The sequence below is a fragment of the Budorcas taxicolor genome, chromosome X (genome assembly GCF_023091745.1).
Source record: "Budorcas taxicolor isolate Tak-1 chromosome X, Takin1.1, whole genome shotgun sequence".
NCBI classification, from domain to species: domain Eukaryota; kingdom Metazoa; phylum Chordata; class Mammalia; order Artiodactyla; family Bovidae; genus Budorcas; species Budorcas taxicolor.
The window spans coordinates 26,890,468-26,918,274 of record NC_068935.1 but is presented as its reverse complement, the minus strand read 5'-3'; the positions used below and the strand labels follow the sequence as shown (position 1 = coordinate 26,918,274).

The following is a 27,807-nucleotide window of genomic DNA, read 5'->3' as shown; positions in this document are numbered from 1 at the left end:
GTGTGGGCTAGAAGTCCTGTTCCAGTCTGCTGTCTGTTTCCTACATTATCTCACATCAGAGCCCCTTCCATTTGTGGGCCCTGCCTCCACTGTCACCAAAGGGCACCAAGCAGGCAGTGGCCCATCGTTCTGATGTGACATTTTCTATTTTCATGTGACTAACCATTCAGAGATTGAAGGTGCAGATGCAAGATTGGAAATGATTCAAACAGAAAAGAAACAACCACCGCAGCGTTTTCTCAATAAGAAAATAACGTATTTTACCTCATCATAGAACTCTGGATTTTGGTTGTGATGCGAGACAACAGCATAAGCGTTTGTGGTAAAGACAGACCCTGCAGGTTTTCCATAGATACACTGCAAAAGAAGGAAACAGAGTCACCACTCTCCATGCTGCTCTTTAAACAGGATGCTGCTGCTGCTAGGTCGCTTCAGTCGTGTCCGACTCTATGCGACCCCATAGACGGCAGCCCACCAGGAACCACATACAGTTATGGGCATCTGTGAGCACAGGGTCATGGCCAAGCCCACCCAGCTCTCACCATGAGCCTGTCAATTCCAAATCATTTCCAGTCACTCCAGACACCCCCAGACATCGCCTAACTTGGCTCCATGGATGCTGCTGAATTTCCTGCCACCAAAGAAATACAATTTCAACCTAGCTGACAGGAAGTGGCTGAACACTTCTAATCATTTGGAAGGGAAACACTCTCCAGTCAGGCCTGGCAAGCTTACTTCTCTCATGCTATTTGCACTTATTAATATGAGAAGCTCCTCCTTGGTCGGTCAGCAACATGTGCTGAATGCTCATTGTGCGTGGGCCAGGTAAGGACTTTTAACAGAACCAACAGCAGATCCATTCCTAGCCGCAAGGAATTAGAAAATGAATGGCCATTAGGCCACAGACCGGCTTACTGTTTTCTCACTTTATGAGCCACACTTTCAGAGTCACCAGCTTGCTGCTACACCAATAAAATGAATGGAAGGCTTTCTAGGGTTCCGTGGAAAGATCCGATTTCATTTCTAGTGTGAGTTTTTCACTTCCGTAGGCTTAATACATTCAAGGATGAATATGGAGTCAATAAGCCAGGCTACTAATGGCCTCACTCGGGTACTTCAGAGCCAGCCTCCAGGCCAGCTAAGAAATGAAACTGACACTCGCCTGCTCTCCTGAAATATGGTTATGAAGGCAATTTGCAGGAGCTGCAGAGAGGTAACCTAAGAGTCTTTGAGTATACAAAAGGATAGTGCACGGGGATGAAAAAATACTATTCTCAGCTCCACTGAAGAAGAATCAGAGAACCTACACCTCATTTTAGCCAGCTAATCCTTAAATTAACTTAGGTTTCTCTGTGAAAAAGATCTCTTCTCAAAGATAAGAGCTATTAAACATTAAATGACTTAATTGGGGATATTCCAGCCTCTTTTCCTAGGTGGTTTAAGAGGAAGACTCGCTATCCATCTGTCTGATTTAGGCTCAAGCTAGAGACGTAGGGAGCCAGATAAACACTTTGTGATGGCTAGATGTTCAGACTTCTCTCTCAGGCCTCTGATTCCTGGGCTAAAGAGCCAAAAGTAAAAGGTGGCTATAAAGAGTGAAACTGTAAGGGCACCGTGAACTGACAGGTATTTCAAGGATCGCAATATCAGATACTGAGATGCTTTGCCTAGATCATTCATTCAAGTTTGGAGGCACCATTTGGCCAGCCACAGACTCGAAGTCATATCTCAGATCAAAGCAGTCATGCTGTGCTACTGTCAGCTTGAAGCCTGTTCAGGTTTCAAGGAGAAAGGAGTTAAACTCCCCTGATGGTACCACTATAAGCTGTCAGAAGAAAATGACCTTGTGATTGGGCATTGAAGCAAGGCAAAATCCAAGTGGAGCAAAGGCAAAAATTCTGGCATATGCAGCTTACCCTTTTTTAAAGCTATATATACGTTCCTAACATATTGTGTCATTTCTTAATATTTAACTCAATCTTACCGGTAATGTTTAAGAGTAGAAAAGGCAATCTTACATTTGTCACTTTACTACATTTTCTTTGACATTTAAGCACAGGAAACTTAGCATGTGAAACTACCTAGTACCAAAATGTCTGTCTCTATGAAAAATGCATGCTTATCAATATCACAAACAAACCTTTAGAGCGCTAGCATCACTTTCATCCGAATCCCGGAATTCCACACAGACCGCAATGTTCCTTGCCTAAAAATGATTCATCATTCAAAATGAGTCACAAAACGAGAAGATTAGAAACAAGTGTAACACCCCAAAATGTACAGTTTACCCGTTTACCTTGGCAAATGTTTTTTGGCTATCGTATTTTAATTGCAAGGGATATACATATAGATGGTTTTTGTAAATGGTAAATGGGTAACAATATTTCGTCATTTCTGGAACAAACTCTTCAACTTCCACAGTAATATTTTGACAATTCTTTTCAAAGGGCTTCAGAGGCACATATGAAGAAGTAATACAATCTACAGCAGAAAAAATAAACAGGCAAAGATGCAACAATTGTTAACACATTCCTGCATTTATAAAATACATATATATACCTGGATTGTGTTCTCAAAGAGTGGTTTAACAAACAGAATTCTTAGTGATTGATAAAAACTCATACAGCCACTTCAAGAACCCAGAAGAACAAGTAGGAGTAAGTAGCCTGATGCTGATTTTAGTGAAACCCTTCAAACCAGATGCGGATTGCTATTTCATTCTCAACGTAGACTGATTTTCCAAATATAACACATCATAATTTTGACAAATTTAAACTCTGCAAAGAAATCCATTACATTTTTCCTCCTGCGACTGCAATTTAGCTTTTCACTGCAATTTTTTATTGGTATCAGGGAAGTAACAGTAAATTTATGCCAATTAGCTCATGGCTAGTCCCTCTTAAAAAGTTAACTTGGTACAGGTGCAAATTTTCACTTAAGGAATAATGGCAGCCTTCTGAAACTACAGATCTTCTGATGTGTTACCAATAATAAATTCCATCCTCCCGAATGTGGAAAACACAAAGCCTTAGAGAAGTATGGCAGCACATGTTATTGAGGTAGCCACTTGCAGTAAAGGTTATTCATACACTTAAAGGGGCTCTAAGACTGCTGGTCCTTGCTGAAGAGTGATATTGATGGAGAAGAGATATGCAGGAGAGTCAGATCTGAGGACATAATATTTTTCACTGGGTTTTGTTTTCTATGATACTGATACTTACAATAGAATATCTGGAAGAACAGAATAAAGGTCCACAGATAAAAGTGATCATTTCACTACCCAGAGTTAACTACTGCTAATATTTTGGCATATTTTCTTGTAGTCTTCTTCCTATGTATGTCTCATCTAACAAACACAAAAATCTCACTGCATAGAGAACTTTGTCCCAGTTGTTGGTATTTTATCTGATATCTTATTTCATGAGTTCTTTGTAAACATCATTTTGCAGAGCTGCATAAAAGTTTCATGGTATCAGGATCCCTAACTGAACTGAACCACACATGAACTGAAGCATGACTGAACCACACTGACAGTGTCGTACTCTTTGATTGCTTTCAGTCCCCTCTGTAATATAGACAACACTGCAAAAAATATCTTTACGCATAAACTCCTGTCTACACTTCAAGTTATTTCTTTAGGAAAAAATATCCATTGAACTCTTAGATGTTTTAACATGCCAATTGCCACTCTCCTACTTACAATCCTTTTGTGACTTCTCATTATACTTGGGATGAAATTCAGTTTTTTAAGGAGTTACCATGGTTTTCACAATGTTCTTCATGATGTGATTCTTCCTACTTCTCCTACTTCATTTCTTATCTCCTGTGTTCACATCACACACTAGACTAGCGCCTCATTGGTTCCCTTTGTGTCCATATAAACCAAGCTAGCTGCACCTCAAGATCTTTACATGTGACACCCTCAGAGTAGAATGTACAGTCCGAACCATTTCATGCTGACTGGGCCACATGGTGAGCCTTCCTTAGCCACCCTTTTTGAAAGTGGCCCACCCAATCAGAGACAGAAATTATTCATTTGCTTTCTTGTTTAAATGCCTGTCACTCTTTCTAGACTGTAATCTCCATACTTTCAAAGCACCTAGTAAGTATTCAATAAAGTCTACTCAATAAATGTTTATTTGGTGAATAAATGGATAGATAGAATGTCAGAATTAGAATGCCTTAGTTACAGACATTCATGGAAGTCTCTTGCCAAATTGTACTCCTACTCGAGATGGGTGACAGTGCCTGGCCAAAACTAAGCCGGCATTAGACAGTTACAATTTATTTTTTGCAAATTTGATAGATGAACAAAAACACCACAATGCTGAAATATTTGCAATTGTGTTACTGGCATAATTACTGAGACTTGATGTTTTCCAATTATTTACCAGTCATTTTATTTCCTGCAAATTGTCTTTTCCGTCTTCTGTCCATTTTTCTCCTGGGATCATAGATTCTTGTCTTTAAACAAGAAATGAAATTCTCCTTTTGGATCCCTTCACTGATGAAATTCAGCCAAGGCAAAAGGAGCAGAAACTGACTGGAACACACTCACATCATATATTATACATGAAACAGCATCTGATAAAAATCAACTTAATTTACTTCCTAATCTCTAACTATTCACCATGTGTCCTGGGTTGAATAGTGTCCCACCAAAATTCATGTCCACTGGAAACTCAGAATGTGACCTTATTTGGAAATAGGGCCTTAGCAGATGTAATTAGTTAAGATGAGATCATAATAGATTAAAGTGAAGTCGCTCAGTCGTGTCTGACTCTTTGCGACCCCATGGACTATAGCCTACCAGGCTTCTCTGCCCATGGGATTTTCCAGGCAAGAATACTGGGGTGGGTTGCCACTTCCTTCTCCAGGAGCTCTTCCCGATCCAGGGATTGAACACGGGTCTCCCGCATTGGAGGCAGACACTTTAATGTCTGAGCCTCCAGGGAAGCCCATATAATAGATTAAGGCGGGCGTTAAATCCAATGACTGGTGCTCTTAGTAGAAGACCATGAGGACAGAGGCAGAGACCAGAAGGATGCATCTATAAGCTGAAGGACGCCCAGGCTAGCCACCAGCTTCTAGAAGCTAGGAGAAGAGGTTCTTCCTCAGCGCCCTGAGAGGGAGCGTGGCCATGCCGGCGCCTTGATTTCAACTCCCAGCCTCTAGAGCCACAAGAGAGTAAATTTGTTGTTTTAAGCCACCCCGTTTGTAATACTTTCTTACAGCAGCCCTAGGAAACAAATACACCATTTAAATCTTAAGAAAAATGTTAGGAAGATAAAACACCTGCGCTTCAGGGACTTCCCTGGTGGTAGTTCAGTGCTCTCAAAGCAGGGGGCCCAGGTTCGATCACTAGTCAGGGAACTAGATCCCACACGCCACAACTAAGAGGTCACGTGCCGCAACTAAGACCTGGCACCGTGAAATAAATAAACATTAAAAAAATAAAAACCCTGAGATTCAAACGTAGCCTTTTAGGTTTATTTGCAATATGTACGTTCTTACTTGAAAAATCCACAGGAACACATTCTACTGTGATGTTTAGCTGCCCAGGAATAATCTGCAATTTGGTCTTCTCTGGCCTAGATGTAAAATAAGAATATTTTATATTCAAAAAATATGATTACTAAGTGCACTGGTTACCGTTTATTCAAACTTCCAAATGCTTCCAAATCCAAATGCTCCAACATTTGATTTTTCCCACATATGACTCACATTCATCATTCAAAGAAATTATAATTCATCTATGATATTGATTTACTGCAGTAACTCTAAAACACTTACTTCTTGTATTCCGAGAGCAACTTGAGAATGTCTTCATTGGAAAGCTTGCTACTATCTTGTTTATACAAAGGAGAAAATCTCCCATCCAGGTCCAGAGAGCCTTGAATATCTTTGAAAATGGGCCTAAAAGAGCAACAGAGGGTTTTTTTTAACTCGAAAGTATGGATAAATTAAGATCAAATAGTGGTGATGGGAACATAAAATGGTGAAACTCTTTTGGAAAATAATTTGGCAGTTTCTCATGAAGTTAAGCATACACCTACCCTCTGATCCTGCGATTCAACTCCTAGGCATATTTCTACATGGTACTTGAATGTTCACAGCAGATTTATTTGTTATACCCCCAAACTGGCAACCACTCAGATATTCATCAACAAATGAATGGATAAACAAATCGTGGTATATTCTTACAAAGGAATACCACTCAATGAACAACTGATACAACATTATGGATAAAATACAAAAGCAGACTGAGAACAAGAAACCATAGGCAAGGTTACATACGGCATGATTCCATTGATATGAAGTCCAGAATAGGTAAAAGTCAGCTAAGGTCAGTGGTTGCCTGGCTGGGAGTGGATGGCTGATTGGACAGGGATGTGAGGAACTCTCTGGAGTGAGAGAAATGTTCTAGATCTTGGTTGGGGTGGTAGTTATATGACTACATACATCTGTGAAAATTTATCAAGCTGGACATATAAATGTGAATTTTAATCAAAGATAAATTATATCTCAGTGAAGTTGATAAAAATTGAATTAGATCTTTAAGATCAACTTATATAGTTTATAATTTATCTATAAAATTTCTAATATGAATTAGAATTATTCCCTCCTCCTTCTCTTTCATTTTCAAAGTAGCTATTTTACTGCCAGAACAGGAAGTAATATACAAGCACCCAAAGCACTGGAAGCAACTATGGCCAAAAGCACAATCTCCCCTGGCAGAGCCTCTGAAAAATGTGGTTAAAGGCACTAACTATCAGTCCTACTTCTAAGCATACCTCCTTTATTTTCAGTAAACAGGGGTTTATCACACAGCTTTTAAATATCCCAGCCAAGCCTTTAGAGTCAGTTCCTGTCGCTGCTAACAACCAAAATAATTTAAGAAGGAAAAAAAAAAACCAGCATAATTCCACATCAGAACTGGGGATTAAAGCTTCTAACTTTGAAGATTTTATAATTTATTTTTCTACAAGCACATTAGCATCAAGCAGTTACTGATGTGGCCTAAAAAGGGGTAGAGAGCATGTGCCATGGCTGTCTACAGTGGGCTCTGAATTCAGGTCCTGTTAGTTCTAAGACCTGCTTACACACATGCCATGTGAACTTAGGCAAGGATTTATTTTTTCATTTCTGTGACTCAAATTCCTCATCTCCAAGATGGGGGAGAACAGTACCTACCTCTAAAAGAAATATACATTAAGCACATAGACCTCTACCTTGTACGTGCCTGTGTGTTAAGTCTCTTCAGTCGTGTCTGACTCTTTGAAACCCTATGGACTGCAGCCCACCAGGCTCCTCTGTCCGTGAGACTCTCCAAGCAAGAAAACTGGAATGGGTTGCCATTTCCTCCTCCAGGGGATCTTCCCAACTCAGGGATTGAACCTGTGTCTCTTATGACTCCTGCATTGGCATGTAGGTTCTTTACCACTAGCACCACCTGGGAAGCCCACCTTGTACAGTTAGCACTTAATTACCATAAATATTGGACTGGCCAAAAAGTTCATTCTGGTTTTTAAAACCTGAACGAACTTTCTGACCAATAGTAACAGCAGCAGCCACTGGAGCATCACTAAATATGTTTCACCTTCTGGAACAGCTAAGTATACCACCTTCCACTACTCTTTGCCCTTGACCTATCCTTGGCTAGCATTTCTTACTAGTTGGCAAAATAAGGACAAGGTGCCTTTTCATCTACCAACATATAACACATTTTGAGACCCTCTCCCAAGTGAAATGATTATAGTGATAGAACAGTTACTGAACTTAAATCTCCTACCCTTATGGTACTCCCCAGCACCCACTGAACATAACTTGTTGAATTATTCAGAACATAGTGCCCTTTCCCCAGAAGTTCCAGTGAGCTGTACAGGCTGTACCATAAACAAGTCAGTGAACTTGTACTTCAAAGGGCGTATAAGCGAGGAATATAGTTTCAGTCATCACTGTAGGTAGACAGGCAAGATTTAGAGAAAAATCATGTAAACCACCATCAGATATGTGGTACAATTAACACACTTCCCAATATACTACCCCTGAAGAAGTTGCCAAATTTGTCATCAGAAAGCAAGAAAATCTACTAAGTAATTACACACTTGCACTGAGCAACTACATTTTTTGCCTTCTAGTTTTTAGTATGTTTTTCAGAATTACTCTATGATGGCTTTTCAAAGCATAAACCCAGCCAACTCTAAAATAGTGGGCACATTGTACGTAATTCACTGCAATTTCTGGTTTTCTAGAAAAAAATTCCATCACTTTAGCAAATAAGCTCTGTTTCAAAGTGCAATAAAATTAAGTGGTGTCAGTCAGATCAGTAACCCAAGCCAAAGAAAATTTCCCTGAAGCAAGACATTTGAAAAAATGAAAGGGTCTTTGAGGCACAGCAAATTCGAAAAGAAAGAATATTTACATCCTGCTATAGACTGAATGTTTGTGTCACTCTGCTGCCCCTACACCCCCAAATTCATATGTTGAGATCTAATCCCCAAGGTGATGGTATTTGTATGGCCTTTGAGAGGTGATTCAGTCATGAGGATGTAGCCCTTATGAACAGGATTAGTGTCCTTATAAGAGGCCAGAGAGATAGCCTGCTCTCATTTCACTATGTGAGACAACAGGGAGAAACTGGTTGTCTAAAACCTGGAAAAGAGTCCTCACCAGAACCCAACCACGCACTCTGATCTCAAGTTTCTAACCTCAGAAATTGTCAGAAATGAACGTCTGTTGTTTAAACCACCCAGTCTAACTTGTTATGGCAGCCTGAATGGACTGAGACACATCCGAAGTGTCCCAATATATAACTGGTTTGTCAGAAACAGACTTCTGAATGCTGCCAGCAAGGACAATAGCCCTCAACTTCACACAGGAGCATGAATAGATGGGTCAGAAATATATTTGTACAAACCTGGCAGCCCAAGCAAAGGGCATTCTGTATTGTCCAAGGCGGCTACACACTTGCTTAGCTGTCCTGTGCACTTTCTGGGCCGTCTAAGGTTAGAAATAAAAAGATAGGCTCAGATTTGTCCAAACTATCAGAGATTCAACCAGAAAAAATAATTTCCCCAACTTACTGATATAAAACATCAAAAACTAGGAAAACAAGATACAGAAATAGTTATAAATAAAACACAACACACATCAGCCACCCACTTTTCAAGATAAAGTATTTCCTAAGGTTTTGGATTTTCTCATCAACAGAGCCCTCATCAAGATATCAGAAGACAAACAAAATAGATATAGGGCATGTTTTGTACTGAAGACTGCTACTGGGAAAAAATTAAGCAGTTTTAATGGCTATTTCCTTTCACACATGAGCAGGCATATAGTTTCACTCTTGGGTGAAGTTGGTTCTGGGTACTGCTGACCTTTTTACTCCCAAGATAAAAGCCAAATGATCAAGAATCAATGCAATTAGTTTAGCGTGGGCAGGAGCTGCTGTTTGCACAGGCACTGGGAGATGACAAAGGAGATAAACTGCCTATAGAGTCTAAACAGGCTGTGAAATGCTGCCTCTATGCTATCCCTAGGGATACAGAATGATGAAGGCTTTTATCTATATTGTTGAGACTCCCCCCCCCCCACAAATTAGTCATTCGTCTCCTCAGCATCTCCCACTTAATAACACTATTTTGATCCACAACTAAAGGCTACATACAACAGGCTGACTCATAAATACTCAGAAGCTGGACTGCTGCTAATGTACCATGCCGTGAATGCTTTCCGTCTTTGGGCCTGACTTTTCTCATTTATAAAATGAGAGAGGATTAGATCAATAATTTCCAAAAGTTCAGAATTCATGATCCAGAAATTTGGAGAATTATCTGGGTCGCCGACTTTTAAGGTTGCCATTTAAAGATTGTGTCTGATTCTTTGTGACTCCATGGACTGTAGCCCACCAGACTCCTCTGTCCATGGGGATTCTCCAGGCAAGAATACTGGAGTGGGTTGCCATGCCCTCCTCTAGGCAATCTTCCTACAATCCCTGCCACTTCACACACCAACATTATAGAAAAGACAGACAGGTGTGATGTTTAAAAAGTAGGAAGTGCAAAAACCTCAGAATAAACTCCTTCAAATTGAATACCCTGAAGCTTCATGAATGGCTCACTCTCTTGTCTTTTTTTTCATTTCATCAGGGACAGGAGTAAATTTGAGTACAGTCTGGCATTTGGAAACTGCAGGACTTGGGTCATTTTTACCCTCGTTGCTCTGACATCTTTGGCTATATGCAGGGCTGGGAATAAAGAAAGAGTAGCTATTTCCAAGGATACAGTGTCAATGAACATATGTTGCCTAAAAGCCTTTAGCTCTGATTTTGATAAACAAGCAAAAATCAGATTGCCATGTGAAAAGGGGAAAAAAAAAAGTTATTTTCAAGCTGAAACATGCATACTCACAGAGCACACAATATTTTCAGAATATATTGCATGCTGAAAGAATTTTGTTGTTGTTGTTGTTGTTGTTATTGTCTTTCTTTTTAGAGGCATCATTGACAGTATCATTTAAAGTATCAATAAAAGGCAAATTTTGCATTTGGCTGAAATGCTCACAAATGATCTTTATAAATACCTTTGCCGGGTCAGAATTTTTGATGTAGGGTTCTGCACAGTGTGTGATGTTTCCTTGGAGAACCTTTTCAATTCTCGCAACCAGGAAAATTTCAGGATGTGGATTCGTCACTGAGAAAATTCCCTGGAAAAAAATTCCTTCCGTTAGATTTTTCTTTAATGTAATCTCATGCATACAGTTGCTTGGTTAGTGATTCCTAGTGGCGTGTTTGGCACAGAATATTGATATTCAACATAGGATCATGTCCAGGGCCCTAGTAAGAGATAGCATTTCCATTCATACAGTTTTCAAAGGTCCTGATTGATGTTCCTTTCAATACAGATTTTCAATTTTGTCACCAGTCTCACATCTGTTAGTCCCCAAAGTGTAGGTGTCACCCTGACTGCTTAGCCTCTTGTGTTTGACGGTGTATGCAAGGTGCATCCTTAGGCCTAATCAATACAATGTTTATTGTTTGGCTTAAAGTAGCACGTGCTAAAATAGCATGCATTTCTGAAGTGGGACAGTTGATGCATTTTTAAAGGTAGCTGCCTGTAACTCCAGTGCAATCCACTCACCCTTAACTAGTACTAAAGGTAGCCAAGAAGGATGAAAATATTTTACTGTTCTTCATAGAATAAAAACTAAATCATCCTATAGAAAACACTCCTTTGCTGCAGCAGCAGAGCTCTGGTGCTCCAAAAACTCCTTTTGTCCCAAAACACTTTGTTTCAGGGACTAATGTAGATGCTACCAAGTTCCATGGGGAGCAACTATACCATCTCGTGTCCAGCTCAGCTCTTTCCAAATATAATATATTCCAAATAGCCCATTAGGTGGTGATGTCCGTTGCTTAAAGGAACATCACATAAATGAATTCGAATGGAAAAATCCATCGTTAAGACTCTACCAAGTTTTATTTTGTCTGCTTGGTATATTACCAACTGTGTTAAGATAGTGTGTTCCAGTTTTCAAAGCATTTCAGACCCATGAGCTCATCTGTTGCAGACAGAACTCTCTGAGGTAGACAGGAAAGAAGAGAAAACTGAGTAGAGGACACTAAGTAATCCCCCCCAAATCCAAATGGCGTCTAAGGGTCCTGGATTATGGCTGATTCACCTTCGGATTCCCAAGCAGCAAGGATGGAAGAAAGCGGTTAAAAGTTGTCCGAGGAATCAAATTTCCTGGGTTCATATTCTGGCCCCACTATTTATGGGTTTAGATAAACTCACATCTTCTGTATAGCTCAGATTTCCCATCTATGAAATGGGCTATGACAAGAGGAATAGCTATTTTGTAATCTTGAGTGGATTCCATGAAGTAATGCACATTAGGTAAGTGGTTACCAGAGTAACCAACATCTCAAGGTCACAGAACCCGATTTTTGGTTCTGCCAGCAGCATGCTGCCTGGGCTATGAGATGCAGCTGGCAGAGTGCTGGAGCAACCCACAGAAAGTATGCTGAACAGTGCTTTTGAGCACAATCTCAGGCTTCCGATTGTCACATAACTGTGCTAGATAGCTTTTGTGCACCCTCTCCCTTAGTCTTTGGGAAGATCCCCTGGAGAAGGGAATGGCAAGCCACTCCAGTATTCTTGCTTGGGGAAATTCCATGGACAGAGGAGCCTGGCAAGCTATAGTCCATGGGGTCACAAAGAATTTGACATGATTGAGCCACTAACATTTTTCACTTTTTTTCTCATCTTCATCAAAACCCTCAAATACAGGCACTACGATACACACTTCTTACAGATTAAGAAACTGAGGCATAGTGAGGTTCGTGCAGTGAGTAAGTGGGTGACGATTGCAGTCAGGGCTTCCAGACAATACAGCCCAGGCTACAGAGCCGCTCAGCCTATCAACACAGGCTCCCATTGTCTCACCTGATAAAGCTGGATGAGAAGAGCAACGCTGCTGACTGCTGCAACTAACATTCACTGAGCACCTTCTGTGCCCAGTACTCCAGCCATTTCCCAACACTGATGCCAGAAATGAACATGGCTGTGTCAAAGGATTTGACAATTTGATCAGAGGAAGCCGCTTTGACTGTATGATCCCCGTGACTACTGCTCTCACTAGCAGCCCCACTGTACTGAGCAAATTTGGTGGGTTGGCACAGGGCCAAGTGCTTTCTGGGATGGGGGACCTTAGACACAGGAGAATGCTGAAGCACAGAGATGCTCATTGTTCAACTAATCAGGATTCCAAGGTAGGGGGACACTCTCTGAGGCAGCTCTGGCTTTTGCCCCTTAGCTTCCAGCTCTTCCCCACTCCTCAGAACACAGCGGGATAGCTAGAGAACACCCTGGAATCCCAGGTGGCCTGGGAGTCTGGCTCTTCAGGACAAGGCCTTCCTTTCCCACCAAGGAGGCATGGCACTGCCTGGCTCTCTTCAGGGTGACTGTCACCCACGTCACTCGCCCCTCCCTCCAAGGAACGGGCCAGGTGTCCCCACTCCAGTTCCCAGTGCTTAGCCCCCCAGGATGTGGCAGGGCATGTGACAGCAGTGCCCTTTTTCACTAGCTCCACACCTGCTGACCCCCAATGGGGAGCACACAAACAGACTCCCAAGAGTCAGCACCTCCCCCACAACCCCACTCTAGGTCAGTCATCTTGAGGGACCCAGGGCACCGAGCTCTGTCCGGGCACTTGGGAAGGAACTGTCAGGCAGCTGAGAGTGAAGTGATAGGTCACAGTAGCTGTTTGGTGTCAGGAAGGTAAGACTACTCGATGGGCTCAGTTTCTTCCTTTTCCTGTGGTCACCTGTTGCTCCTCAGGAAGCCACTACAGAGAAAGACTCTCCAAGGAGCAGATGGGGAGAGCCTAGAATAGCCCCCAAGCGCCACCATCCACCAAGCCCTGGGAGTGGGTGGCCTCTTCCTATAGATCCTGCTGCCGCTTGAACAGCCTTGCTGTAGGGGTGGGGTCTTCACACTTTCCACGAGTGCCAGGGAAGCGCCATGTCCCTCTCTAGGGTGACAGGGAAGCAGAACAGCAGGAGGGGAGGGGTGGGAAGGGGGAAGCTGCACTCTGGGGCCTGTTAGAGCCAGATTCAGGTCCTGTTCCTCCCCACAGTAGCTCTGGGACCTTGAATGAGTCACCTGGTTGCTCCATGCCTCAGTTTCCTCATCTGTAAAATGGGGATAGGAATAGGACCTATCTACTTTACTAGGGTGTGGTAAGAATAAAATGACTTCATACAAGGACTTCCCTGGTGGTCCAGTGGCTAAGACCCCACACTCCCAATGAAGGCGGCCCAAGTTCAACTGCTACAACTGAAGATCCCACATCCCACATGCTAAGACCTGGCACAGCTAAATAAATAAATATTAAGAAAAAATAAATGACTTCATACAGATAAAGTACCTAGAGGAAGACTGAAAAAAATATTGCTGGAAAAAAAATCAGTGAGCTCAGATTATTATTCAAAATCAGTGAGCTCAGATTATTGTTCAGATCTGCTAATATTGTCTTTCCCTATACAGTACTGCATCCTAGTCCTAAATGGAAGAAGTTGAAGAAAAAGACTTCTTCAAAAGGAAATGTTCAACTATTTGAAGTAAATGACCACTTCCTGATATCTTCACTGGATCTGGGAAAAGAGTGCAAAATGATCAAGCCATTTGAGGCTACTTCCATTCATTCTCACCTCTGCAGCTCTCATCTACTCCTTTGAAACCTCCCTGAGGTCCCACAACTTCTGTGCCATCTTCTAAGTCAACTTTCAACCCCTGAAGCTTCCTCACATTTCAAACCCCTCCACTCCCATTGTGTTATACATCAGTTCAGTTCAGTTCAGATGCTGTCATGTCTAGCCCTTTGCGACCTCATGAACTGCAGCACGCCAAGCCTCCCTGTCCATCACCAACTCCCGGAGTTTACTCAAACTTTACTCATGTCCGTTGAGTAGGTGCTTCCATCGAACCATCTCATCCTCCTGCCCTCAATCTTTCCCAGCATCAGGGTCTTTTCAAATGAGTCAGTTCTTCACATCAGGTGGCCAAAGTATTGGAGTTTCAGTTTCAGCATCAGTCCTTCCAATGAATATTCAGGACTGATTTCCTTTAGGATGGACTGGTTGGATCTCCTTGCAGTCCAAGGGACTCTCAAGAGTCTTCTCTAACACCACAGTTCAAAAGCATCAATTCTTCGGCCCTCGGTTTTCTTTATAGTCCAACTCTCACATCCACAGATGTCTACTGGAAAAATCATAGCCTTGACTAGACAGATTTTGTTGGCAAAGTGATGTCGCTGCTTTTGAATATGCTGTCTAGGTTGGTCATAACTTTTCTTCTAAGGTGCAAGTGTCTTTTAATTATATGGCTGCAGTCACCATCTGCAGTGATTTTGGAGCCCCCCAAAATAAAGTCTGACACTGTTACCACTGTTTCCCCATCTATTTCCCATGAATTGATGAGACCAGACGCCATGATCTTAGTTTTCTGAATGTTGACTTTTAAGCCAACTTTTTCACTCTCCTCTTTCACTTTCATCAAGAGACTCTTTTAGTAGTTCTTCACTTTCTGCCATAAGGGTGGTGTCATCTGCATATCTGGCATTATTGATATTTCTCCTGGCAATCTTGATTCCAGCCTGTGCTTCATCCAGTCCAGCATTTCTCATGATGTACTCTGCATATAAATTAAATAAGCAAGGTGACAATATACAGCCTTGATGTACTCCTTTTTCTATCTGGAACCAGTCTGTTGTCCCATGTCCAGTTCTAACTGTTGCTTCCTGATCTGCATACAGATTTCTCAAGAGGCAGGTCAGGTGGTCTGGTATTCCCATCGCTTTCAGAATTTTCCACAGTTTATTGTGATCCACACAGTCAAAGGCTTTGGCATAGTCAATAAAGCAGAAATAGATGTTTTTCTGGAACTCTCTTGCTTTTTTCAATGATCCAACAGACATTAGCAATTTGATCTCTGGTTCCTCTGCCTTTTCTAAAACCAGTTTGAACATCTGGAATTTCACAGTTCACGTACTGTTGAAGCCCAGCTTGGAGAATTTTGAGCATTACTTTACTAGCAAGTGAGATGAGTGCAACTGTGTTGTTGTTTCAGCATTCTGTGTCATTGCCTTTCTTTGTGGTTGGAATGAAAACTGACCTTTTCCAGTCTTGTGGCCACTGCTGAGTTTTCCAAATTTGGTGGCAATATTGAGTGCAGCACTTTCACTGTATCATCTTTTAGGATTTTAATTAGCTCAACTGGAATTTCATCACCTCCACTAGCTTTGTTCTTAGTGATGCTTCCTAAGGCCCACTTGACTTCACATTCCAGGATGTCTGCTCTAGGTGAGTGATCACACCATCATGATTATCTGGGTCCTGAAGATCGTTTTTGTATAGTTCTTTTGTGTATTCTTGCCACCTCTTCTTAATATCTTCTGCTTCTGTTAGGGTCATACCATTTCTGTCCTTTATTCATCTGTCCTTTATTTATCTGATTCAGACTTGCCCTGAGAGTCCAGGAGATTCTGGCAGAGGTGTGGGTCAGCGATGGCCTTGCTGCAGGGTTGGAGGTACATTGGAGGAGCATGCATTGGATCTTTTGAAGGAGGTCACCATTATCTTCATACCTGCACCATAGTTTGGCCCTAGGTAAACAACAGGGAGGGAACACAGCCCCATCCATCAACAGAAAATTGGATTAAAGATTTACTGAGGACGGCCCACCCATCAGAACAAGACCCAATTTCCCCCTCAGTCAGTCTCTCCCATCAGGAAGCTTCCATGAGCCTCTTATCCTTCTCCATCAGAGAGCAGACAGACTGAAAACCACAATCACAGAAAACTAACCAATCTGATCACATGGACCACAGCCTTGTTTAACTCAATGAAACTATGAGCCACGCTGTGTAGAGCCACTCAAGATGGACGGGTGATGGTGAAGAGTTTTGACAAAAGGTGGTCCACTGGAGAAGGGAATGGCAAACCACTTCAGTTATTCTTGCCTTGAAAACCCCAAGAACAGTATGGAAAGGCAAAAAGATAGGACACTGAAAGATGAACTCCCCAGGTCGGTAGGTGCCCAATATGCTACTGGACATCAGTGGAGAAATAACTCCAGAAAGAATGAAGAGACAGAGCCAAAGCAAAAACAGCACCCAGTTGTGGATGTGACTGGTGATGGAAGTAAAGTCCGATGCTGTAAAGAGCACTATTGCATAGGAACCTGGAATGTTTGGTCCATGAATCAAGGCAAATTGGAAGTGATCAAACAGGAGATGTCAAGAGTGAATGTTCACATTTTAGGAATCAGCGAGCTAAAATGGACTGGAATGGGTGAATTTAACTCAGATGACCATTATATCTATTACTGTGGGCAAGAATCCCTTAGAAGAAATGGAGTATCCCTCATAGTCAAGAAAAGAGTCTGAAATGCAGTACTTGGATGCAATCTCAAAAACAACAGAATGATCTCTGTTCATTTCCAAGGCAAACCATTCAATATCACAGTAATCCAAGTCTACACCCCAACCAGTAATGCTGAAGAAGTTGAAGTTGAACTGTTCTATGAAGACATACAGGACATTCTAGAACTAACACCCCAAAATGATGTCCTTTTCATTATAGGGGACTGGAATGCAAAAATAGGAAGTCAAGAAACACCTGGAGTAACAGGCAAATTTGGCCTAGGAGTACAGAATGAAGCAGGGCAAAGGCTAATAGAGTTCTGCCAAGAAAATGCACTGGTCATAGCAAACACCCTCTTCCAACAACACAAGAGAAGACTCTACACATGGACATCACCAGATGGTCAATACCGAAATCAAATTGATTATATTCTTTGCAGCCAAAGATGGAGAAGCTCTATACAGTCAGCAAAAACAAGACTGGGAGAGGACTGTGGCTCAGATCATGAACTTCTTATTGCCAATTTCAGACTTAAATCGAAGAAAGTAGGGAAAGCCACTAGACCATTCAGCTATGATCTAAATCAAATCCCCTACGATTATACAGTGGAAATGACAAATAGATTCAAGGGATTAGATCTGATAGATGGAGTGCCTGAAGAACTATGGACAGAGATTCCTGACATTGTACAGGAGGCAGTGATCAAGATCATCGCTATGAAAAAGAAATGCAAAAAGGCAAAATGGTTGTCTGAGGAGACCTTACAAATAGCTGTGAAAAAAAGAGAAGTGAAAAGCAAAGGAGAAAAGGAAAGATATACCCATTTGAATGCAGAGTTCCAAAGAATAGCAAGGAGAGATAAGAAAGCCTTCCTCAGTGATCAATGTGTTATACATATCAGCATTTAATTACATACTGCCTAATTTTGTTGCCTGATGTCTTTCAAACAGACCTAGGTTCAAATCCCGCCTTCACCACTACTGGCTTTGCCATAGTAGGCAGCTTACTTAGCCTCCCTGATTTGCAAACCAGTCATAATTATGTTTTACACGACAATCATGTTTACATGAGACATCAGTGGAAGACTCTGGCACACAAGAGATTAAAAAAATGTTGATTTTCTTCCAACCTGGGTTATAAATGGCATGACATCTAAAACTACAATTCAAACTTCTTATGTTGAACAGACAACTGAACACAATGAAGTAAGGCAGCAAATACATCATTGGCTTACAAGGACTTATTTGGAATTGTGTGGAAAATTTTCAACATATAATTCAAAAGCAGGTTCTCAAATACTTATAATACTGTTTTGCTCAATCTCTCTTTTAGAAACACAGGCCATCAGAGTGGAATGTTCATATATGTGACAACCACAATCAAGTAACAACCCAAGGGAATGAGGGGTAACATGGTGAAAAACGACCACAGATCCACAGCCCATAGAGGGGAGTGACAACACATGTCAGGTCCCCTACTATTGTGCAATCTGTATCAATGAGCATAATCTTTGACACCGAAATGCCCAATGCTTAAAATTTATTCTAAGGAGATAATACAAATGAGCTACAAGGATGCAATAATGCAGCATTATTTATGATATGCCATAATTAGAAATATCCTAATAAGCTAAATCACCATATCATTCTTTAATAAGAATGTAACTGATCCAGAGAGATATAGGATGATAAACATGATGTTTAATGAATACAGTAGGTATAAAACAGCAGGACTATAATACAGTTTGTAAGAGTACACATAATATATATGTGTTTACATATACACAACAGAGATATTTAGAAAAATGTTGGCCAAAAGGTTAATAGTTATCATTTATGGGTGGTCATTTTTTATTTTCTTCTTTAGTACTTTTTGAAAGTACTTAATAAAGTACTTTATTCTTTGAATTTTCTACATAATAATGTATTTATGTTTATAATCAGGAAAAAAAGTAACTTTTTTTTTAAATCAGGGAATAACTGTTTTACAATGTTGTCTTGGTTTCTACTATACAATGCAAATCAGCCATAATTATATATATGTCTCCTTCCTCTAGAGCCTCCCTCCCCACTCCCATAGGTTGTCACAGAGCGCCAGGCTGGGCTCCCTGTGTTACACAGCAGCTTCCCACTAGCTGGCTGTCTTCCACATGATAGTGTATATATGGCAGTGCCACTTTCTCAATTCGTCCCGCCCTCTCCTTCCCCTGCTGCGTCCACAAGTCTGCTCTCTACATCTGCATCTCTACTCCTTCCTTGCAAATGGGTTCAGCAGTACTATTTTTCTAGATTCCATATATATATGTGTGTGTGTTAATATATGATATTTGTTTTTCTCTTTCTGACTTACTTCATTCTATAGAACAGGCTCCAGGTTCACCCACTTCACTACAACGGACTCAAAATCGTTCCTTTTTATGGCTGAGTAATATTGCATTATATACATGGTTGGTGGGAATGTAAATTGATACAGCCACTATAGAGAACAATATGGACATTCCTTTAAAAACTAGGGATACAACTACCATATGACCCAGCAATCCCACTAATAGGGCATGTATCCTGAGAAAACCACAATTCTAAAAGACACGTGCTTCCCTGATGGCTCAGCTGGTAAAGAATCCACCTGCAATGTGGAAGACCTGGGTTCGATCCCTGGGATGGGAAGATCCCCTGGAGAAGGGAAAGGCTACCCACTGCAGTATTCTGGCCTGGAGAATTCCATGGACTGTATAGTCCATGGGGTGGTAAAGAGTTAGACACAACTGAGCAACTCTCACTTTCTTTTCAAAAGACACATGCACCCAAAGTTCATTGCAGCACTATTTACAATAGCCAGGACATGGAAGGAATAACATTTTTATTTGGGGTAAAACAAATCTCCTTACAGTGTAAGCTGCTTTGTTCTGCTTCTTCCTGCTTTAGTTCTCTGCAACTCTCTAATTTCCTTTCAGTTGCAAGTCTAGAAGGCAGACTATCAGTTCTGCTCTGCCTAACCTCTTAAGGCCTCTGGTCTGATAAGAGGTCAAAATGCAAGGGAACTGTTCACTCCTTCTAAAGGGGATTCTTTGTATCAGACAGGATGGCTGTGACATAAGAACTCCTTGTGTAAGGAGTGTTTATGCTCCATTAAAGTTACCTACTCGAAATGGGAATGGGAGAGGGAAGGTTATTTTAGGGTCAACTTTTTCTTCAAAGAAAACAGCCTTTAGTATGTGCATGAGTCCAGGGGTGTGTCTGTGTCATCTGCATTCCATCTCACAAAACACTTCCTTTGAGATTCCCATCACGTCCCACTTCACTAGGGTATTATTAGCATATTTGCCGTTTTCGCTTTTATCCCCTCCAACTTCAGTCACCGGAAAAACAACTATATACAGACCCTACAAAAGATGGACTGCCCATGAAAACATTAAAATATTGGCCTGAAACTATGCAAGAACCCAAGGGTCTTTCTGTTTCTTATTCTGAACGTGCTACCAAGGCTAAAAGATTCCTTACCTGCTTTATGTAGCGTAACTGAGATTCAGCAATTCCGTGAATGAAAGACTCAGGTGAAGAACCTCTTGGGGTACCATCAGTAGCTGGTTGGCTTGAAGGGCCCCACAGCATTTCACGGACAGATGGGGGATTCAAGTCTACATGGAAGTCAGCTGAAATCTTACAGTTGTTCTTCACATCAAACAAGGCAAGATTAATAAAAAAGGGTTCAACCTGGGAATGAAAACCATTACATTTTTAAACAATGACTTTTATTTTAGGTGGCATGGGGGAGGGACACAAATTACAGAAAAAATTTTTTTATTCAAGTTTCTGTGATTACAGTTCTTTTCTGAGTTCAACATTCAGCTAAAATTGTATTATGGCTCACTTGCATATGAGAAAGAGCTTTCTCAATAACAGACCCTCAAACTGTAACTTTTGTCCTGTGTAATTTCATAAGTTACAAATTTTTTTAAATGAGTAGAAGTCGGAAGCCACACTTAAAGAACATTAATTATTCTATGAGTAAATTTTCATTCTCCATAGGCTTATTGAAATTACCTAAAAATAATGCCAATATTACACAGTAGAAATAAATCTTCCCTTTTTCTATATTACAGCTTACTGGATTACACATTTAATAAGAGCTAATATCAGTCAAAATCAAATTACTTGACAAAAGCTTTGCCCCATCAGCAATTTTGGAAGACATTATTCCTCTCTACAGATGGCATTTGAAAGCTGGTCACAAAGAGAAATTTCATGCCAGATGGCATAAAGATTAACCCTTTACACACTGAGAGTCTGCTAGTGCATCTCAGCTACTTCATAAGAGAATAAATCATCACTGGATACTTTTCAAACATAAACTAGAACTCCCTTCCCCCCCGCCCACCCCCACCCCTGTCAAAAAGAAAAAAAAAAAGAGATGAACAGAAAATGCAGTCTTTTGGGCGATTTTACATTCATAGTTTCAAGTATTCCTAAGCAGCTCAAATGATCCGTGACAGCTAATAATTAGAATTTTTTGTGCAGAACACAATGAATTCACTCTATGAGAATAGTGAGTGAGACAAACTGACTGAACAGCCTCTGTGTGCCTCCATGGTTTTGGTGTTCCTTATTCATGGCTATGAGTCAATTTCACAGAAGTTATATTCTCTAGTAAAATTTACAAATTTGAGGACTTTCCAGGTTCTGGAGATATGTCCCTCCTGAAGGTCAAGAACCTACCTACTCTGTCTGCTATTTTGAATAGGTAAGACTTTCCTGAATCCTCTCAAGATGAAAACATATTCCTATCCTGGCAAAAGAAAGACAAATAAAATTCTTCCATGTCAAATTTATTGTAACATGTAGCAATGGAATTTTCACCCAGTAAATTAGTTCTCAGCAAAAAAAAACAAAAACAAAAACAATAGTTTCTTTAATGTACTGGTTTAAGGGAGGTAGAAGAAAAAGTCATACATACGTTTGTGGGTGGTCCTTTTGCATTGTCTCCAACTTGACCCAAGATATTGAACATTAAATCATGGCAATTTACCAAGAAACGTTTATTGCACTTTTCCTCAAATGGCTTTATATCAGGTTCAATTCCTGAAAAGTCCAACCTCTAAAAAACAGATAATATGAATCATTTCTCTCCCAAAATAGAATTCACATGAACATAGATCTCTAAGTAAAACCTGCAAAATCTAACAGATCTCTGTCCATTCTTCATTTGAACTCTTTAATTTTTTCATTCAATGAGCCTTTGTAGCGTTCTTACACTAAGGTTCAACACTGATATAAATCCCTGCCTCACTCCTGACCGTGCTCCTCTGATTTCATCTCCTACCACTCAAGCCTGCCTCCTCCGTTTCAGCTCCACCAGCCTCTTTGGTTATTTTTCCAGCACACCAAGTACACTCCCACCTCAGGACCTTTGAACTTGCTGTTCTGTCAAGAACTCTCTTCCCCCAAGATAGATGCATGGTTTACTCCCTCATTTCATTCAAGTCTCTAATCAATTGGCAGTCCCAAAGAGAGACCTTCCTTAACTCCCTATATAGAATTATATATTCTCTGACAGCCTATACTCCCTTTCCTTAATTAATTTTCTAACATTATTTTTAACATTTACTTCATTATTTATTGTTTGTCCTCCCCACAAAATACTGTGTTCCAGGATGGTAGGAATTTTGTTTCTTTTCTGAGCTGTGCATGAAACAAATTTGACATGAATGGATATGGGAGGCAAGAATAACACCATGGCCTCTAACTTGGAAGATTCAGTAGAAATTCAGTAGATTGTGATGTTATAAACTTAGTTGTGAAATAAAAATGAATAGCAGATATAAGGGGAGGGCGAATAGAGATAATGAATTCAGTTTAGGATATGCTGAGTTTGAAAGGATACAAGTAAGCGGTTGGAAAATAGGAAAGGTGTGGGTTGGAGATCTGGATTTCAGAATCAGTGGCAACTAGGGTGAGGAGGATAAGGCTGGAACCCTGGGGACCACCTACATTGAAATGATGGATAGAGAGTGAGGCATGTGCATAGGAAACAAAACCACTGAGCTCAGCTTCTAACAGAGCTGGGGGATGAATCCTGGCTGCCACTGAGGTATATTTTTTAAATTACTGGTACTTCAAAATAAAGTTTAAAAAAAGATACTGACAGTCAAGAAATTCCTCCCAGCAGGGGAGGAATCTGTCTCCCCCCCTCAAAGAAACTCACTGGATCCCCCTTCAGCTCACCCAGCTCAGGCGATGTGAGTTCATCTGTTCATTCTGATTGTCTGAACAGACTCACATTCTGTTCACAAATGGAAGAAAAAGTATAGACTGTGGCACAACTTACTAAACTTTCAATAAGACCAGAGAGAGGGTAGATGGGAAGTGACTGGATGAATCTGAGCAGAATATATTGCCAGTATGGAAAAGTCAAGCCAAGAAACACAAGAATTTTTCTCAATTGCCTGAGTAATTCAAGCCAAAACAGGTACTGTGCCTGAAGAGTCTTAGATAATTATAGCTGTTCTGACCTTGCCTGCGTCACTGACAAAACTCCCCTTAAAAGGGCCTAAAGTATAATATTTGTACCTGAAAGCATAATTTTTCCCCCCAGAGTCTATTTATCTACAAATGTGTGGGACTAGACAGCTCCCTCTTGAACACTTACCTATCTGTGGAGCCAGCGGAGGCAAGTCATTGCCATGGAGATCAATTCTAATTTCCGCCCATATATCTGCTCTCCTTTCGAGCTTGCTCAGACAGTGTGGAATGTGAAGGAAAACTGGACTAAACCACTCCAGCCCCCAATTCCTTTCTCTTCTGAGGCCTGTGAGTGCAAATGTGGGGACATATGGCCTCCCCTAGGAGTTCAAAGTCAGAACCATCTCCTTCAGTCAGTGTTTCTTTATTCTCTACAGTCAGTGGTAGAAAACTCCTCTCTGGACACTGAACTCCGACCATAAGGGAAGGCTGATATTATCGGATGGCACTGCCTACCTAGAAATGTACACACAACCTGGATTTCTCTGTGGTAAAATTGGCCTTCCATAATTAACACTGAATTCAATTTTTGCTCAAACTTTCATCCCAACTGTAAATTTTTCTCTCACTGTAGCTCACTGATAAACAAACATAAAATCAGTTCTGTTCCATGACCACAAAAACACTACACCACAAATTTTTTAAAGACATTGGATGGAGTTTCAACCACAGTCAATTGGCTTCTTTGTATACAATCAAAGAGTCTGACATGTCCAATTAGACTGCAATCAATATGGTGGGGGTAGGGGGGCACGGAACGGCAAGTGAATCAAAGGCTCAGACATGGTTCAAATGAGTAAATTTCTTAATGAATATCTTAGAACTAACATTCCCAAGGCCTGCTATACACTTTCTGGAAAAAAATTATAGAACTTACACAAATAATATAATAGTGCTAGGGGGGGAAAAATGAGTTTTCCCCAGATAATTTTATTTTTTCATGTGGTATTTTTATTAAGGAAAAACTTCTGCATTATTTATAGACTACATACTTTTTCCATTTCAGACTAAAAGAATTTTAGTTAGAAAAACGTTTGAAGCAAAAAGAAACACAATCTATCTTCCCAAAATTATTTTATATTTTATTGCTACATTTTCACTGAGAAAAAAACTATAATGCTTATATAATGCATACTATTTAAAAAATCCATAGATTTTAATTAGAAATCTCATGTAGAAAACCCCTTCATGGATCACAGCCTTGTCATGGCAAAGGGGCTTGCATAACTCTGTGAATCCATGAGCCATGCCATGTAGGACCAACCAAGACGAACAGGACAGGGTGAAGAGTTCTGACAAACCGTGGTCCACTGGAGGAAGAATGGCAACCCACTCTAGTATTCTTGCCACGAGAACTCCATGAATGGTAGTAAAAGGCAAAAACATATGAAACCAGAAGATGAGCTCCCCAGATCAGAAGCTGTCCAATATGCTACTGGGGAAGAGCAGAGGGCAATTACTAACAGCTCCAGAAAGAATGAAGAGGCTGAGCCAAAATGGAAACAACACTCAGCTGTGGATATGTCTGGTGGTGAAAGTAAAGTCCAATGCTATAAAGAACAATATCGCATAGGAAGCTGGAATGTTAGGTCCATGAATCAAGGTAAATTGGAGGTGGTCAAGCAGAAAGAGGATGGCGAGAATGAACATTGGCATTTTAGAAATCAATGAACTAAAATGCACGGGAATGGGAGATTAAACTCAGATGGCCAATATATCTACTACTGTGGGCAAGAATCCTTTAGAAGAAATGGAGTGACCCTCAGAGTCAACAGAAGAATGTGAAATGCTGAGACATTACTTTACTGACAAAGGTCTGTATAGTCAAACCTATGGTTTTTCCAGCAGTTGTGTACGGATGGAAAAAGCTGGACCATAAAGAAAGCTAAGAGCAGAAAAATTGATGCTTTTGAATTGTGGTGCTGGAGAAGACTCTTGAGAGTACCTTGGATACCAAGGAGATGAAACCAGTCAATCCTAAAGGAAATCAATCCAGAATATTCACTGGAAGGACTGATACCGCAACTGATTTGGCCACCTGACACAAAGAGCCAACGCATTGGGAAAAAACCCTGATGCTAGGAAAAATGGAAGGCAAACGGAGAAGGGGGTGGCAGAAGATGAGATGGCTAGAATGGACATGAATTTGCACAAACTCTGGGAGACAGTGGAGGACAGATGAGCCTGACTTGTTGCAGTCCATGGGGTTGCAAAGAGTCGGATAGTACTTAGCAACTGAACAACAACAATATGTAGAAAAACTGAAAAGAAAACCAAAAGATTCATCTTCCCTCAAGTAATTTATTTTCTTGTGAAGTATTTTCCATTAAGAAAAATATCTGTAATATTTAGACACTGTAGAAGTTTACCATTTTTAAAAATTGGTAATTTAATTGGAAAATATCATGGAATTACCTAAATCAGAAGAAAATATGAAACAGATACATGTATATGTAACTGAAATACTCTGTTGTACACCTGAAACTAACACAACATTGTTAATCAACTATACACAAATATAAAATATAAATTAAAAAATAAAAGGTAAAAAGAATCATGCAACTAAATATTAATACATATTTAGTAGTATCTGAAAGTGAAAGAGGAGAGTGAAAAAGTTGGCTTAAAGCTCAACATTCACAAAACGAAGATCATGGCATCTGGTCCCATCACTTCATGAGAAATAGATGGGGAAACAGTGGAAACAGTGTCAGACTTTATTTTTGGGGGCTTCAAAATCACTGCAGATGGTGACTGCAGCCATGAAATTAAAAGATGCTTACTCCTTGGAAGGAAAGTTATGACCAACCTAGATAGCATATTCAAAAGCAGAAACATGACTTTGCTGACTAAGGTCCGTCTAGTCAAGGCTATCGTTTTTCCAGTGGTCATGTATGGATGTGAGAGTTGGACTGTGAAGAAGGCTGAGCGCCGAAGAATTGATGCTTTTGAAGTGTGGTGTTGGAGAAGACTCTTGAGAGTCCCTTGGACTGCAAGGAGATCCAACCAGTCCATTCTGAAGGAGATCAACCCTGGGATTTCTTTGGAAGGAAAGATGCTAAAGCTGAAACTCCAGTACTTTGGCCACCTCATGCAAAGAGTTGACTCATTGGAAAAGACTCTGATGTTGGGAGGGATTGGGGGCAGGAGGAGAAGGGGACAACCGAGGATGAGATGGCTGGATGGCATCACTGACTCGATGGACATGAATCTGAGTGAACTCCAGGAGTTGGTGATGGACAGGGAGGCCTGGCGTGCTGCGATTCATGGGGTCGCAAAGAGTCGGACACGACTGAACTGAACTGAACTAGTACTGAAAGTACCTCACTCTTGTGAAAGAGACTAAAATACACATGTGCACATAAATTTGCACTTTCCTGGACCGCTTTCCCTCTGAAGTGAGATTAAACCAGACATGAAAATTATCCCAGTTCTACAGGCCTACATCAAAAATGGAAAACAAACATTTCTCATATGATGTGGTGTTCCTTATACTATACATTTTCACTGATACTGGATCACAATTGTATTTAATGTGTTAAAAGCACTGAAACCATTGTTAAAGATTCTTTAATTATTGACTTTGAAGAGTAAGATGAAGTGAAAACAATATAAAGAATTGAGAGGAATATATATATATATATATATATATATACACACACACACACACACATATACAGTTCCAAACTATTTGTATATTTTCAGCCCTCCTAGTGAAATTAGTTATTAAGCTACCTATTCAAAGCAACCAAGACAAAAAAATATAAAGCAATAAATACAAGCCCAGTAGTTTGAAAATCAGTGATTTCAACATTTCAGACACTGTTGATCTGAATAAGCAACAATTATTTAAAGCAATATATCATTAATACCTGAACTTCTGAATCAAAAGAAAAGAGATTCTGTCTTCCATCTCCTCTACTGAGCTTGTTTAGTTGTTCAGTTTCTCTTCCATACTAAAATTGAAACAGACAAATATATATATATATATATACACACACACACATATACATATACACGTGTTGATCATTACTTCATTTCCTTCAAAACGCCATTTAATGATCTAGTTTATGAGAAACTAGCAACTTGACACAGCTTCAAATATACACTCTTCTCCACTTCCAAGTACTTAAGGTAGATAAGGACAAATATACACTCTTCTCCACTTCCAAGTACTTAAGGTAGATAAAGAATGCTTGCTGTGCAGAGTTACAGTCATCATGACCTGTGCTATTAATCAAGTATTTATAACTTTCTATACACTTTTTTAAGACCAAGAATATTATTCAACCCATAGTACAAAAAAGAAATACAAGAGACTTGTGATGTAAAAGAGAATTAAGAAGAGAAATAATCCATGGTGCT

At 40.4% G+C, this 27,807-nt stretch overlaps 1 protein-coding gene across 1 annotated transcript in view; it reads right to left on the bottom strand.

The window, feature by feature from the left end:
• DOCK11 (dedicator of cytokinesis 11) overlaps window positions 1-27,807 on the bottom strand; it is a 207,495-nt gene that overhangs the window by 105,258 nt on the left and 74,430 nt on the right. Inside the window, exons 10-19 of the mRNA XM_052663006.1 lie at window positions 27,315-27,398; window positions 21,878-22,018; window positions 20,425-20,637; window positions 10,585-10,707; window positions 8,921-9,003; window positions 5,794-5,916; window positions 5,515-5,591; window positions 2,297-2,481; window positions 2,141-2,206; window positions 265-357 (exon numbers count right to left, since the gene is read on the bottom strand). Coding sequence (XP_052518966.1) covers window positions 265-357; window positions 2,141-2,206; window positions 2,297-2,481; window positions 5,515-5,591; window positions 5,794-5,916; window positions 8,921-9,003; window positions 10,585-10,707; window positions 20,425-20,637; window positions 21,878-22,018; window positions 27,315-27,398 — 1,188 coding nt within the window. The remainder of the gene's footprint in view (window positions 1-264; window positions 358-2,140; window positions 2,207-2,296; window positions 2,482-5,514; window positions 5,592-5,793; window positions 5,917-8,920; window positions 9,004-10,584; window positions 10,708-20,424; window positions 20,638-21,877; window positions 22,019-27,314; window positions 27,399-27,807) is intronic.